Source organism: Scyliorhinus canicula, chromosome 21 (assembly GCF_902713615.1).
Source record: "Scyliorhinus canicula chromosome 21, sScyCan1.1, whole genome shotgun sequence".
NCBI classification, from domain to species: domain Eukaryota; kingdom Metazoa; phylum Chordata; class Chondrichthyes; order Carcharhiniformes; family Scyliorhinidae; genus Scyliorhinus; species Scyliorhinus canicula.
In genome coordinates, this window is record NC_052166.1 from 2,442,292 (window position 1) to 2,458,759 (window position 16,468).

General features: G+C 53.7%; 1 protein-coding gene across 1 annotated transcript in view; it reads left to right on the top strand.

Moving 5' to 3' along the window:
• The window catches only part of LOC119955697 (SLA class II histocompatibility antigen, DQ haplotype C beta chain-like), a 19,267-nt gene extending 3,870 nt beyond the window's left edge, over positions 1 to 15,397 (top strand). The window contains exons 2-8 of the mRNA XM_038782160.1: positions 1,535 to 1,810; positions 5,117 to 5,398; positions 8,150 to 8,260; positions 9,978 to 10,007; positions 10,103 to 10,192; positions 12,572 to 12,601; positions 14,542 to 15,397. Of these exons, the coding sequence (XP_038638088.1) occupies positions 1,535 to 1,810; positions 5,117 to 5,398; positions 8,150 to 8,260; positions 9,978 to 10,007; positions 10,103 to 10,192; positions 12,572 to 12,600 (818 nt within the window). The 3' untranslated portion in view covers position 12,601; positions 14,542 to 15,397. The remainder of the gene's footprint in view (positions 1 to 1,534; positions 1,811 to 5,116; positions 5,399 to 8,149; positions 8,261 to 9,977; positions 10,008 to 10,102; positions 10,193 to 12,571; positions 12,602 to 14,541) is intronic.
• The last annotated feature ends 1,071 nt before the right edge of the window (positions 15,398 to 16,468 follow it).

Here is a 16,468-nt window from a genome sequence, read left to right on the forward strand (position 1 = left end):
CCTACCATGGGGAACCTTATCAAATGCCTTCCTAAAATCCATGTATACTACATCCACTGCTTTACCTTCATCCATGTGCTTGATCACCTCCTCAAAGAATCCAATAAGACTTGTAAGGCAAGACCTACCCCTCACAAATCCGTGCTGACTCTCCCTAATCAAGCAGTGTCTTTCCAGAAGCTCAGGAATCCTATCCTATTAGGGCAGCACGGTAGCATGGTGGTTAGCATAAATGCTTCACAGCTCCAGGATCGCAGGTTCGGTTCCCGGCTGGGTCACAGTCTGTGCGGAGTCTGCATGTCCTCCCCGTGTGTGCGTGGGTTTCCTCCGGGTGCTCCAGTTTCCTCCCACAGTCCAAAGATGTGCGGGTTAGGTGGATTGGACATGCTAAATTGCCCGTAGTGTCCTAAAAAGTAAGGTTAAGGGGGGGGGGGGTTGTTGGGTTACGGGTATAGGGTGGATACGTGGGTTTGAGTAGGGTGATCATTGCTCGGCACAACATCGAGGGCCGAAGGGCCTGTTCTGTGCTGTACCGTTCTATGTTCTATGTTCTATCCCTCAGTACCATTTCCATTACTTTGCCGACCACCGAAGTAAGACTAACTGGCCTGTAATTCCCAGGGTTATCCCTATTCCCTTTTTTGAACAGGGGCACGACATTCGCCACTCTCCAATCCCCTGGTACCACCCCTGTTGACAGTGAGGACGATCATGAGCAGCAATCACGGACCCGGCGAATCCGGCAACGTTCCCCGTGGAATTCATTGTGCTCCACGTGGTACCGGTCGATGCAGGTGTTCCGCCGATTTTTCTGTCGTAAAACTCCTCACATCCTCCGCGGGCATCAACACTTAGCCTTTGAAACAGCGAATCAAGCCCACGTTTCTCCACATGCCCCAGCATGTATTGTCTGGGCAGCACGGTAGCATTGTGGATAGCGCAATTGCTTCAGAGCTCCAGGGTCCCAGATTCGATTCCCGGCTTGGGTCACTGTCTGTGCGGAGTCTGCATGTCCTCCCCGTGTGTGCGTGGGTTTCCTCCGGGTGCTCCGGTTTCCTCCCACAGTCCAAAGATGTGCAGGTTAGGTGGGTTGGCCGTGATAAATTGCCCTCAGGGTCCAAAATTGCCCTTAGTGTTGGGTGGGGTTACTGGGTTATGGGGATCGGGTGGAGGTGTTGACCTTGGGTAGGGTGCTCTTTCCAAGAGCCGGTGCAGACTCGATGGGCCGAATGGCCTCCTTCTGCACTGTAAATTCTAAGATAATCTGTGAATTCTGTGAACTTAAACCATCTCCTGTTGTCCCTTTTCCTCCTCGGACCCTCTCCCTGCATCCACCTCCTCCCGCCCCACCCCTCCCCCCCCCACCCCTCCCCCCCCACCCCTCCCCCCCCCACCCCTCCCCCCCCCCCACCCCTCCCCCCCCACCCCTCCCCCCCCACCCCTCCCCCCACCCCTCCCCCCACCCCTCCCCCCCACCCCTTCCCCCACCCCTCCCCCCACCCCTCCCCCCACCCCTCCCCCCACCCCTCCCCAGGTGTGGTCCAGCAACAGCTGGACTGTGACAGGGCGGCTGTCTCTCGGAAAGATATTTTGGGCTGCTCCTGGATGATGGCTTACAACGGGTACAGCATAACTGGCTATGACACCCAGGCAGGCCTGCTAACGGCGGAGAGCCCCACGGTGAAAACTGAAGTGGACAGCCTCAACAGGGACCCAAAGGCCCTGAAGGACATCTGGGTTGAGGTCCAGGACGCCATTGATTTTCTCAGCCAGCTTCTGGAGGCAGGAGCTGGCACACTTGACCGAGAAGGTGAGACATGGTGGGGTGGGGGGAGTGGGGAGGGTGGGGTGAGTGGGGGAGGGGTGAGTTGGGGGGGGGGGGGGTGGGGTGTGAAGGGATGTGGTGGGGGAGGTTGAGTGGGGGATGGGGTGTGGGGGGTGGGGAGGGTGGGGGGAGTGGGGGAGGGGTGAGTTGGGGGGGGGGGTGTGAGGGGATGCGGTGGGGGAGGTTGAGTGGGGGGTGGGGTGTGGGGGGTGGGGGGGGTGAATGGGTCTGCGGGGGTGAGGAGGTCTGCGAGGGGCGGAGTAGGGGGGGAGTGGGGGTGATGGGGGAGGTTGAGTGTGGGTGGGGAGGGGTGGATGGGTCTGCGGGGGGGGAGCGGGGTCTGCCGGGGTGGTGGGGGGGGTCTGCAAGGGGCGGAATAGGGGGGAGTGGGGGCGATGGGGTAAGTCGGGGGTCTGCAGGTGGGGAGGGGGGCTGAGATGGAGACAGGTGAACATAGAACATAGAACAGTACAGCACAGAACAGGCCCTTCGGCCCTCGATGTTGTGCCGAGCCATGATCACCCGACTCAAACCCACGTATCCACCCTATACCCGTAACCCAACAACCCCCCCCCCCCCCCCCCATTAACCTTACTTTTTAAGGACACTACGGGCAATTTAGCCTGGCCAATCCACCTAACCCGCACATCTTTGGACTGTGGGAGGAAACCGGAGCACCCAGAGGAAACCCACGCACACACGGGGAGGACGTGCAGACTCCACACAGACAGTGACCCAGCCGGGAACCGAACCTGGGACCCTGGAGCTGTGAAGCATTTATGCTAACCACCATGCTACCGTGCTCCCCATAAAGTGGGGGGGGGGGGTGAGTTGGGTGGAGGGGTGAGTGGGGTGAGGGGTGAGTCGGGGGAGAGGTGAGTGGGGGGTCTGCAGGTGGGGAGGAGGGGGGCTGAGATGGGGACGGGTGAGTGGGGAGTGAGTGGGGGGGGAGAGGGGGAGTGGGGGGGGGAGGGGTGAGTTGGAGGGGTGAGTGGGGGGGAGGGGTGAGTTGGAGGGGTGAGTGGGGGGGGTCTGCAATGGGGGAGGGGGGAGTGGGGGGAGTGGGGGAGGGGTGAGTTGGAGGGGTGAGTGGGGGGGTCTGCAGTGGGTGGAGGGGAGGTGAGTCTGCGGGGTTGGGAGGAGGGGGGTCTGTGGGGGGTTAGAGGGGGGGTCTCCGGGGGGGGGTGTGGAGGGGTGGGTAGCACCTCAGTCTGAAGGCCCCCTCCAAGATGGCCTCCCTCCCCTCCTCACCTGGGATGTTAGAACTCTGGGCCCTCCCTCGCTCCCCTCCCCTGCACTAGTCTACCCCTCTCGAAGCCGCAATTGTCTCCCCTCCCCCCTCCCTCCCTCCCTCCCTCCCTCCCTCGCTCCACAAGGCCCGGGAACCGTACACATAAAGAGAGCGAGAGAGTTTGGAACTCGCTCGATAATTGGTGATCAATACCGGGTCAATTCATCATTTTAGATCCGTCTGATTGAGTTTTTTGTTAGCCACAGGTGGTCAGGAATTGCGGGAGCAAAGGTCGTTCAGAATATGTAGATCGCAGATCAGCTGCGATCTCTTAGAATGGTGGAATATGCTGAGAGGGGCTGAATGGGACTCCTCCTGTTCCTGTGTAACAGGCTGGAGAGGGGCTGAATGGGCCTCCTCCTGTTCCTCTGTAACAGGCTGGAGAGGGGCTGAATGGCCTCCTCCTGTCCCTGTGTCACAGGCTCGAGAGGGGCTGAATGGTCTCCTCCTGTTCCTGTGTAACAGGCTGGAGAGGGGCTGAATGGGCCTCCTCCTGTTCCTGTATAACAGGCTGGAGAGGGGCTGAATGGGCCTCCTCCTGTTCCTGTATAACAGGCTGGAGAGGGGCTGATTGGGCCTCTTGTTCCTGTGTAACAGGCTGGAGAGGGGCTGAATGGGCCTCCTGTTCCTGTGTAACAGGCTGGAGAGGGGCTGAATGGGCATCCTCCTGTTCCTGTGTAACAGGCTGGAGAGGGGCTGAATGGTCTCCTCCTGTTCCTGTGTAACAGACTCGAGAGGGGCTGAATGGGCCTCCTCCTGTTCTTGTGTAACAGGCTGGAGAGGGGCTGAATGGGCCTCCTCCTGTTCCTGTGTAACAGGCTGGAGAGGGGCTGAATGGGCCTCCTGTTCCTGTGTAACAGACTGGAGAGGGGCTGAATGGGCCTCCTGTTCCTGTGTAACAGGCCGGAGAGGGGCTGAATGGGCCTCCCCCTGTTCCTGTATAACAGACTGGAGAGGGGCTGAATGGGCCTCCTGTTCCTGTGTAACAGGCTGGAGAGGGGCTGAATGGGCCTCCTGTTCCTGTATAACAGGCTGGAGAGGGGCTGAATGGGCAACCTCCTGTTCCTGTGTAACAGGCTCGAGAGGGGCTGAATGGGCTCCTCCTGTTCCTGTGTAACAGGCTGGAGAGGGGCTGAATGGGCCTCCTCCTGTTCCTGTGTAACAGGCTCGAGAGGGGCTGAATGGGACTCCTCCTGTTCCTGTGTAACAGACCCGAGAAGGGGCTGAATGGGCTCCTCCTGTTGCTGTGTAACAGACCCGAGAAGGGGCTGAATGGGCTCCTCCTGTCCCTGTATAACAGGCTCGAGAGGGGCTGAATGGGCCTCCTCCTGTTCCTGTGTCACAGGCTCCAGAGGGGCTGAATGGGCCTCATCCTGTTCCTGTGCAACAGGCTCGAGAGGGGCTGAATGGGCCTTCTCCTGTTCCTGTGTAACAGGCTCAAGAGGGGCTGAATGGGCCTTCTCCTGTTCCTGCATAACAGGCTCAAGAGGGGCTGAATGGGCCTCCTCCTGTTCCTGTGTAACAGGCTCGAGAGGGGCTGAATGGGCCTCCTCCTGTTCCTGCATAACAGGCTCAAGAGGGGCTGAATGGGCCTTCTCCTGTTCCTGCATAACAGGCTCAAGAGGGGCTGAATGGGCCTCCTCCTGTTCCTGTGTAACAGGCTCGAGAGGGGCTGAATGGGCCTCCTGTTCCTGTGTAACAGGCTGGAGAGGGGCTGAATGAGCTTCTCCTGTTCCTGTGTAACAGATCCGAAAAGGGGCTGAATGGCCCCCTGTTCCTGGGTTACAGGCTGGAGAGGGGCTGAATGAACTTCCTGTTCCTGTGTAACAGGCTCGAGAAGGGGCTGAATGGGCTCCTCCTGTTGCACGTCCCAGGCTGAGGTATGTAGCTGCCAGTATCGGTGGAGCCCGTACCCCAGTGAGAGTGAGAGCCTGGTGTTGGGGGCAGTGACGGGCAGTGGGAGGGAGTGCAGAATTAAAAGTAACTGTTTTTGTCATCAGTGCCTCCCTCAGTGACCGTCTCCTTCAAGGACCTGGAGACGTTTGGCCGTTCCAGCCAGCTTCAGTGTATTGTGGCCGGCTTCTACCCACGAGCTCTCAACGTGAGCTGGCTGAGAAATGGTGGGAGTGTCAACCAGCAATTAGCCCAGACGCCAATCCTCTCAAACGGCGAGAGAACCTTCCAGACAGCTGCATTCATCGACATTGACCCCAAGACAGAGGACACTTATACTTGCTTTGTGGAGCATATCACCTACCCCGAGGGTCACCGCACTGACTGGGGTAGGTCAATCTTAACCAAGCTGTACAGAGACAGAGACATTACATCTCGCCTCAGGCTGAACATGTACCTGTCCTGGGAGTGTTTGATGGGGACAGTGTAGAGGGAGCTTTACTCTGTATCTAACCCCGTGCTGTACCTGTCCTGGGAGTGTTTGATGGGGACAGTGTAGAGGGAGCTTTACTCTGTATCTAACCCCGTGCTGTACCTGTCCTGGGAGTGTTTGATGGGGACAGTGTAGAGGGAGCTTTACTCTGTATCTAACCCCGTGCTGTACCTGTCCTGGGAGTGTTTGATGGGGACAGTGTAGAGGGAGCTTTACTCTGTATCTAACCCCGTGCTGTACCTGGCCTGGGAGTGTTTAATGGGGACAGTGTAGAGGGAGGTTTACTCTGTATCTAACCCCGTGCTGTACCTGTCCTGGGAGTGTTTAATGGGGACAGTGTAGAGGGAGCTTTACTCTGTATCTAACCCCGTGCTGTACCTGTCCTGGGAGTGTTTGATGGGGACAGTGTAGAGGGAGCTTTACTCTGTATCTAACCCCGTGCTGTACCTGGCCTGGGAGTGTTTGATGGGGACAGTGTAGAGGGAGCTTTACTCTGTATCTAACCCCGTGCTGTACCTGTCCTGGGAGTGTTTGATGGGGACAGTGTAGAGGGAGCTTTGCTCTGTATCTAACCCCGTGCTGTACCTGTCCTGAGAGTGTTTGATGGGCACAGTGTAGAGGGAGATTTACTCTGTATCTAACCCCGTGCTGTGCCGGTCCTGGGAGTGTTTGATGGGCACAGTGTAGAGGGAGCTTTACTCTGTACCTAACCCCGTTCTGTACCTGTCCTGAGAGTGTTTGATGGGCACAGTGTAGAGGGAGCTTTACTCTGTATCTAACCCCGTGCTGTACCTGGCCTGGGAGTGTTTGATGGGGACAGTGTAGAGGGAGCTTTACTCTGTATCTAACCCTGTGCTGTACCTGTCCTGGGAGTGTTTGATGGGGATAGTGTAGAGGGAGCTTTACTCTGTATCTAACCCCGTGCTGTACCTGTCCTGGGAGTGTTTGATGGGGACTGTGTAGAGGGAGCTTTACTCTGTATCTAACCCCGTGCTGTACCTGTCCTGGGAGTGTTTGATGGGGACAGTGTAGAGGGAGCTTTACTCTGTATCTAACCCCGTGCTGTACCTGCCCTGGGAGTGTTTGATGGGGACATTGTAGAGGGAGCTTTACTCTGTATCTAACTCCGTGCTGTACCTGCCCTGGGTGTGTTTGATGGGGACAGTGTAGAGGGAGCTTTACTCTGTATCTAACCCCGTGCTGTACCTTTCCTGGGAGTGTTTGATGGGGACAGTGTAGAGGGAGCTTTACTCTGTATCTAGCCCCGTGCTCTACCTGTCCTGGGAGTGTTTGATGGGGGCAGTGTAGAGGGAGCTTTACTCTGTATCTAACCCCGTGCTGTACCTGTCCTGGGAGTGTTTGATGGGGACAGTGTAGAGGGAGCTTTACTCTGTATCTAACCCCGTGCTGTACCTGTCCTGGGAGTGTTTGATGGGGACAGTGTAGAGGGAGCTTTACTCTGTATCTAACCGCGTGCTGTACCGGTCCTGGGAGTGTTTGATGGGGACAGTGTAGAGGGAGCTTTACTCTGTATCTAACCCCGTGCTGTACCTGTCCTGGGAGTGTTTGATGGCGACAGTGTAGAGGGAGCTTTACCCTGTATCTAACCCCGTGCTGTACCTGTCCTGGGAGTGTTTGATGGGGACAGTGTAGAGAGAGCTTTACTCTGTATCTAACCCCGTGCTGTCCTGTCCTGGGAGTGTTTCATGGGGCCAGTGTAGAGGGAGCTTTACTCTGTATCTAACCCCGTGCTGTACCTGTCCTGGGAGTGTTTGATGGGGACAGTGTGGAGGGAGCTTTACTCTGTATCTAACCCTGTGCTGTACCTGTCCTGGGAGTGTTTGATGGGGACAGTGTGGAGGGAGCTTTACTCTGTATCTAACCCTGTGCTGTACCTGTCCTGGGAGTGTTTGTTGGGGACAGTGTAGAGACCTTTACTCTGTATCTAACCCGGTGCTGTACCTGTCCTGGCAGTGTTTGATGGGGACAGTTTAGACAGAACTTTACTCTGTATCTAACCCCATGCTGTACCTGACCTGGGAGTGTTTGATGGAGATAGTGTAGAGGGAGCTTTACTCTGTATCTAGCCCCCTGCTGTGCCTGTCCTGGGAGTGTTTGATGGGGACAGTGTAGAGGGCGCTTTACACTGTATCTAACCCCGTGCTGTGCCTGTCCTGGGAGTGTTTGATGGGGACAGTGTAGAGGGAGCTTTACTCTGTATCTATCCCCGTGCTGTACCTGCCCTGGGAGTGTTTGATGGGGACAGTGTAGAGGGCGCTTTACACTGTATCTAACCCCGTGCTGTGCCTGTCCTGGGAGTGTTTGATGGGGACAGTGTAGAGGGAGCTTTACTCTGTATCTAACCCCGTGCTGTACCTGTCCTGGGAGTGTTTGATGGGGACAGTGTAGAGGGAGCTTTACTCTGTATCTATCCCCGTGTTGTACCTGCCCTGGGAGTGTTTGATGGGGACAGTGTCGAGGGAGAGTTGATCCTGGTGTATCTTGGATCAAACTGGCTGGATAATCGTTTAGAAACAGAGTTTAGGAAAATAAAATTTCCCTGTTCTCAAATGGAGGATATTTTCTCATTTATTCCCATTCTCTTGTCAATCGTCTTTTTCCTCCACTTCCTCGGCCTGGTCTGAAGTTCGCCAACGCAAGGGCCCACTGTCTACTGCGGCCGTTATCGGAATAGTGTTCGGAATTGTGGGAATCCTGACTGCGGTGGGCGGAGGTCTCGTTCGTATGGAGCGTCAAGGTACAGGGGGAGAGGGGGCGGGGTCTGAGCATGGGCCCCATATTCTCAGGGCATTGGGGCATTGTTACTGCCGCCTGTTCAAATGCCAACCTCCAATGGGAGCTCCCAACACCAACCCTGTCTCCCCAACGGGGGTGGCAGGGTATGTGGGGCTTGCAAAGTTACCTGAGGCTCGAGGTTCTTCCTGGAAACCCCCAAAAGGAAACCATTTTTCATGAAGGGGTTTGCCACACCCGGCCCTCTACACACAAGGTGTTGTCACATCTACCTCCTCGTCCGGGAGAGGCGAGGAACCAGGGACAGACCCAGACCAAACAGGGGATAAAATCCTGACGGTCGTCTTTGAGTTTTACAGCACATAAAGAGGCCCTTCAGCCCATCGTTTCTGCACCGGCCTTCAAGCACCTATCCATACTCAGCCCATTTTCCAGCACTTGGTCCATAGCCTCGTCCGCTCTGCCGTTCCGAGTGCTCATCTCAACACTTCTTAACTGTTGTGAGGGTTCCGGCCTCCTCCGGCCTTTCAGGCAGTATTAATTGGGATAGCTGAAGCGTGAAAGGCTCAGAAGGGGCGGAATTCTTAAATTGCATCCAGGAGTGCATTTTGGGCCAGTGCATGGAACGCCCGACAGGAGAGGGGGTGATACCTGCCATAATTTTAGGGAATGAAGCTGGTTAGGTAGTAGAAGCCATTTGGGGAGCATTTCAGTGATAGTGACCCTAACTCGGTAAGATTTAAGGCAGTTATGGAAAAGGACAATGTAAAGTTTCTGAACCGGGGTGGGGGTGGGGGGGGAGGGGGGGCGATTTTAATGCAATGAGATCGGATCTGGCCAAAGTGGGCTGGGAGCAGCTGCTTGGAGGAAAATCCACGTCAGAGCAGTGGGAGTCATTCAGAAAGGAATTCGAGAGAGCACAAAGCCACCATGTTCCTGTAAAGGTCAAGAGTGGGAGCCGAAACCCGGAGAACCCTGGATGGCAAAGGCAATACAGGATTGGATAAGGAAAAAGAGGAAAACTTCTAACAGGCACAGGGGAGGAGGGGGGAGGGGTGGCGCTCAAAACTAGTGAGTCCCCTGGAGGAATATTGAAAGTGCAGGGGGTACTTAAAAAGAAATTTCGAGAGCCAAGAGGGGGCATTGAAAATAAAAGGAAATCCCAAGGTGTTTTCAAAGTTTATTAGAGACCAGAGGGTAACCAGAGCAAAAGTAGGGCCTAATAGGGAGCAAAATAGCAATGTATGTGTGTGTGTGTGTGTGTGGAGCGGAAAGTGGTAGGTGAGGTATTAAATATTTTGCATCTGTGTTCACCAGGAAGAAGGACGATGTAGGTACAGAAAACAGGGAGGGGGGATTTTGATGCCAGTTTCACATTCTCCTGAGTGAAAATAGTCGCTGAATTTTCCACAGATTTTGGTAACAGATCGCCTGGGCCTGTCTCCAGGTAGCGTTTAGGGTGACGAACATCCCTCCCTCCAGGACATTGGACCTCACCTTGAATTAAAACAGACAATTTACAACATGGGAGTGTCAAATTCAGCATTGAGAGAATGCAGGGGTTAGAGGGCAGAGCGGAAAAGGGGCTTGGAATAGCCGCCATGAACTTGTTGAATGATGGACAGGCTTGAGGGGTTGAATGGCCTCCCCCCCAATCCCGCTTCTTGTGTTCGAACTAGTTCATTTGTCAAGATTTGAACCCTGTTTTATCTCCCTTTCAGGACACCAACCTCAGATCGTCGAACCTAAAGGTAATTCTAAACACACACACTCGAAACAATTGACCACAAGCAGTGACAGGGTGAGGACCGCATTAGTACTCACAGCATGCTCTGCTTTCCCACAGTGCTTTTCCAGAAATGTCAGCGGGGGCCGATGTCGAACCGGACTCAGACCAGCATGCGTCCGAATGCCTCGGCCTCCAGTGCAACGTCAGGTAACGCACCTGGGAACAAGGTCATCACAAGTCTGGTTACTAGGCTCCAGCTCTGGGTCCCACACTCTGACACGAGGGCAGCGTCCATCCGACCCTGGGGAATGGGAAAACTGGCCCGTTAACCGAACCAGCTCCCTTATTTGTCTAACTGTCACCCTGACGGCACAGAACTTCCTGAGCAAAGGCCCAGGCTGCCAAATCTTTTTATCTCAGACTCACCAGGGCAGATGCAAGAATTCCAAATTTCAGAGCAAACTGCAATTTATACCACAGGGTTACAGGTTGCCGATTGGCTAGCAAGATGTCTCTGATTGGCCACGGCGTTGCCATGGAGAATGCACCAGGGTGTTATCACCCACCGCACTTTTGTTCAACTTTTAAAACTCCAATACCTGGACATGTTCCTTCTACTTGCAGAGGACTGGTTCCCGCGTTGCAATATATGTGCCTTTAGCAAGTATAAGTGAGCCACATTGCAAACGCGACTGATCATCTTGGAATGGTGATTGGCGTAATTCCCCGCAGGCTGACTGTGCTGTCCAATTGCGGAATCACAAGTAACGTCAGACACTATGTTCTGAGTTTATCTCGCGGAGCTAGTTAAGCATGGGCGAACAGTCAAAGGGATGTACCATTTGATATGATCTGCCACCGCCAGTCATTGTGACGTATGGCCTAACATAGGTGGCAACACATGGCCATTGAAATTCATGTGCCACATTCCTCATTAGTCAGGCTCGCAATATAGCTCACTGCTTTAGCATTGCTCAAGGTCATAGGTCAGATCTGGTACAGACTGGAGGCACTGAAGGATGGACTCTATCATTTCTTACTCTGTCTTGGGCCCCACCATCTTCAGTTTCTTCCTCAAAGACCTTCACTCCTGTGCAAGGTCAGAATGCGGATGCTCGCTGATGATATCAGCACGGTTACACAGTGGTTAGCAAAGTTGCTTCCCAAAGCCTGTCCATGATCTACAAGGCACAAGTCAGGAGTGTGATGGAAACTCTCCACTTGCCTGGATGAGCGCAGCTCCAACAACACTCAAGAAGCTCAACACCATCCAGGATAAAGCAGCCCCGCTTGATCGACACCCCATCCACAAACATTCACTCCCTCCACCACCGACGCACAGTGGCAGTCGTGTGTCCCATCTACAAGATGCACCGCAGCAACTCACCAAGGCTCCTTAGGCAGCACCTTCCAAACCCACACCCTCCACCATCTAGAAGGACAAGAGCAGCAGATACCTGGGACCCCCACCACCTGGAGGTTCCCCTCCGAGCCCCTCACCATCCCGACTGGGAAATATATTGTCCGTTCCTTCACTGTCGCTGGGGCAAAATCTTTGCGTTCCCAAGTGGCTAGCATACTGGACTGAAACAGCAATATTTTAAAAAGATTTTGTTTTTTAGAATACCCAATTCTTTTTTTCCATTTAAGGGGCAATTTAGTGTGGCCAATCCACCTAACCTGCACATCTTTTTGGGTTGTGGAGGTGAGACTCACGCAGACACGGGGAGAATGTGCAAACTGAAACAAATAGTTTCATTTATTTTCAAACTGTGTGGGAAGAAAGATTCGCTCCGGGAACGATTGTATGAAGAAATAGAAATTCACTATTTTTTAAAACAAAGCTTTATCATGAGTACAATATTAAACTCTTTAACTTCACAATAGTTTACAATTATCCCCTAAACATTCAATCTCCTTTAAACAACAAGAATAGAAACATACAGCTGTCAATCTATCTTACTGTGGGGGAATTGTGGGCTCAGTGTCAGGCAGATCAGAATTCAACTCCTCTTTCAACATTCTCCAAAACCTGTCTCTCTGAGGTTTTTCAAACTGCCTCCATCTTCCCTGGCTCCACCCAGCAACGACCTCATCGCCCCCAAACTGAAAAACAAATGATCCCTGAAGACCGCAAAGCACATTTAGAACATAGAACATTACATAGAACATTACAGCGTAGTACAGGCCCTTCGGCCCACGATGTTGCCCCGTCCTGTGAAACCCCTCTAAAGTCCCTCTACACTATTCCCTTATCGTCCATATGCCTATCCAATGACCATTTACTCCCCGGGGACTTCCCCAGTCAAACCACAGTCCATTAGCCCAGACTGAAAAACACATTCCTTTGGCAATTTCACCATCTGGCTGCTAAAAGCACCTTGTAAAACAGAATTTTTAAAAAGCATGACCCCTGCAGTCAAACACACTCTGACCCCAGGCCTTTGACCCTTAAATTGCCCAATACTTAGAATCCAATATTCCTAAAGCCTTCCAGTTGTCACAGTAGATTGTGTAGGCAGATTGGGAAGGTGCCAATCAGAGTCCTGGTTTGCTGACTTCAGTTTCTTTTGTTATTTATTCCAGGAGATGGTTTGACAAAGCACACGGTCTAAGGTGAGTGAAGGGTGTGTCGGTCACAACCTGCCAGTTCTTTATGGAGAGGTACGTCCCCTCTCCCCCCCCCCCCCCCCACCCGTGGTGACCCCCTCAGCACCTTCACTCTGAGGTGGGGCACATACGTGTCCAGTGACAGACCACCACATTCATAGAATCTATACAGTCTCTACAGTGCAAAAGTAGACCATTCAGCCCATCATGTCTGCACTGACCCTCTGAAAGAGCACCCCACCTAGGCCCACCCGCCCTATCCCCGTGACCCCACCAAACTGAGGAGAAATTTAGCACGGCCAATCCACCGAACCTGTACATCTTTGGACTGTGGGTTGAAATCGGAGCTTCCGGAGGAAACCCACGCAGTCACGGGGAGAAGGTGCAGACTCCGCACACACAGTGACCCAAGGGCAGGATCGAACCTGGCACCGTGGGGCTGTGAGGCAGCAGTGCTAACCACTGTGCCACAAGCGGTGCCCACATCCGCGGAATTCCAGGGACGAGGCTGAGAGACGGGGAGTGTTGCAGTGGGAGGGAAAATCGGGATGGAACTCCCTCTGCCGTATTGTGAGCCTCTTTGAAACAATAGAATGGCGAGTGGCAGCTCCCATCACGCGGTGCGAATCAGAGCGGGACCCACCAGAAGCAAGATCGAGGCGCCCTTTAAAATGGACAATGGGCAAGGGGTGGCAGGTACCTGGGAACACCACCCCCCCACCACCACCCCCCAAGCCCCGTGCACCAGTCCCTGACCTGAAATATACCTGCCGTTCCCTCCCTCCCTAACAGCACAGTGGGTGTACCTACGCCACACGGGACTGCAGCGGGTTCAAGATGGCGCCTCTCCCACCGCCTTCTCGGGGGGCAATTAGGGACGGGCAATAAAAGCCAGGCCTGAACCAGCGACGCCCCACACACCCTGTCAATGAAGTTTCCCGAAAAGCTGAAGCGATTGACGAGGAAGGCAAAGGAAATGTTTGATGAAAACAGAGCGCGCTGGGAAATCTCAGCAGGTCTGGCAGCATCTGCGGCTCTTCTTCAGAGCTGGAGAGCGGGAGAAATGTGATGGATCTTATCGTGTTTAAGAGGCGGTGGGGCAAAATAGAAGGTGCGGGATAGGTGGGAGCCAGGAGAGCTATTTGGGCTCAGGACAAAGGGAGTTTTAATAGCAGCAATAAAGAAAGTGCTAATAGCGGGGTGAGGGTAAAATAGCAGAATATGTGATCAATGAGAGCAAATCGTGAGAACAAGTGACAGGTGGCCCAGTGGGGAGGGGAGGAGGTCGTATTCCTGGTAGGGGGGGGGGGGGGGGGGGGGGGGGGGGGAGGGTGGAGTATAAAAGTAGGGCATGTTTTGCTTCAACTGTACAGAGACTGCACTTGGAGGACTGTGGACAGCTTTGACCCCTTACTCAAGGGGGGAGAGAGGGGAGGGGGAGAGAGGGGAGAGGGGAGGGGGAGAGAGGGAGGGGGGAGAGAGGGGGGGGGTGACATTATCCCATGGTAAGATGTTCCGAGACGGTTCACTGGGCTGATTGCTGTGACGAAGGGGGTTTGTCTGTGTCTTGTGAGGAAAGGTTGTACAGGTCGCGCCTCTTGGAGTTGAGGAGAATGAGAGGTGGTCTTCGAGACATCTCGGATTCTGAGGGGGGAGGGGGCTGCCAGGGTGGGGGCCGAGAGGATGTTTCCCCTTCGCGGGGTGTTTAGAACCAACGGGAACAAGATTGGGATGGTAGAGGGGGGGATTACAGCATATGGGGACTGGATTGATGGAGGGTAATGATCACCACAGACTCAAGGGCGACTGACTATTCTAATCAACCCGGGCTCCTCCTCCTTATTCCCAATGAGAGAGATGACGGAGCGAAGGCCGTTATTGGCGGCACACATAACAAACTCTGGTGGTCTCCGGCGTTGAGTCTGCTTCTCCCGTTTCGCCCTCAGAACCTCAGTGGAATGGAGAGAGGAGATGCTACGCTGTGTGCAGAACGTGGACCGGAGAGTATCACAGAATCGCAGAATTGGTGCGGAGCAGGAGGCCATTGCGCTGATCGTGTTCGCACCAGCTCGTTGAATGAGCGTTTCGCTTCCCCGCCCTCCCCCCGTGACATCACTCAGACTTGCTTTTCTGTAATTGACCCAATTTCCTTTCCAAAGCCTCGGTCGACCCTGCCTCTGTCGCACTCAGCAGCAATTCAGATTCTAACCGCTCGCTGCGTGAGAACGTTTGTCCTTCTGTGTCCGTCGCTTCCCTCGCCTTCAATCTGTGCCCCCCTCTGGTTCCCCATTCTCCTACCAATGGGAACGGTTTCTCCACTCTCCGCCTCTCCCTGACCCCACTTGTAATTTTGAACATCCCGGTCAAATCCCTCTCAACCTCCCCTCCTCCCAAGGGTGCAATGCCGACCGACTCCTCCAGTGTTTGGTTTGGAGAGAGCATCCAGCACTGAAGATTGAAGATGAACTGAGCCCCTGTGTTTAGAAACCCGGCTGAGTTGCCTTACCCTTTGCTTTACTGACCTCTAGGTGGGTGAGCCGTTGCCCTCCCAGCCCGACCACTCCACAATTCTACGAAATTCAATTGGAGAAACGTCCTCTCCCTTGTCTCGTTTGCCGTCCCCAAATACAACACAACAGATTGAACTCCACTTATCACCGTTCGACCAATCTGTCCAATCTGATCTTCATGGAATCAACAGTGCAGAAGGAGGCCATTCAGCCCATCGAGACTGCACCGGCCCTTGGAAATAGACCCCTGCCGAAGCCCACATCTCCACCCTCGCTCCATAACCCCACCTAACCTTTTTTGGACACGGGGCAATTTATCATGGCCAATCCACCAAACTTGCAAGTCTTTGGACTTGTGGGAGGAAACCGGAGCACCCGGAGGAAACCCACGCAGACACGGGGAGAACGTGCAGACTCCGCACAGACAGTGACCCAGCGGGGAATCGAACCTGGGACCCTGGAGCTGTGAAGCAACTGTGCTAACCATTGTGCTACTGTGCTGCCATCTGTCCATGTTTGATTTGTTTGTCCAGTCAAACCACTCAGAGATTTGTTAACTTCAGATGTTCACTAACATCATCTCAACAGATGATGCAAGCTTGGTGTCGCATCTGTACATTTAATCCAATCATTTCATTTTCATATCTATCAACAGTCGCTGCATTGTATCCGTCTAAAGGTTCATATTTTCTATTAAACATGGTTTTGTCTCGATATTTCTGCCTATTTCATTTTGATTTACATTCTCCTTCGTGTTATTTCGCAATCTTCCCAGTGTTGACATAGAACATAGAGAAATACAGCACAGAACAGGCCCTTCGGCCCACGATGTTGTGCCGAACTTTTGTCCTAGGTTAATCATAGATCATAGAATTTTGGACACTAAGGGCAATTTATCATGGCCAATCCACCCAACCTGCACATCTTTGGACTGTGGGAGGAAACTGGAGCACCCGGAGGAAACCCACGCAGACACAGGGAGGATGTGCAGACTCCACACAGACAGTGACCCAAGCCGGGAATCGAACCTGGGACCCTGGAGCTGTGAAGCAATTGTGCTAACCACTATGCTACCGTGCTGCCCTTAAGAACAAATTAATCTCAACTCTGATTTTGAAAACTCACCACTATTCTTAGAATTCCCCCTATACCAAAAAAGGGCCGACATTCTAAATGGTGAACAGGGATTCTCACTCCCTGACTCCGATGCAGGCTTCGGTGGGTGCTATTCATGTCAAACTATATTTTCAAGTTATCCCCGGTATAACCCATACCTTCACCGAAGATTTTACCTACTTCCCACTTAGTAGCATCGATGTCCTGGGTCCTGCATTGCTAAGTAAGTAAAGTAGACTTTAGGAAT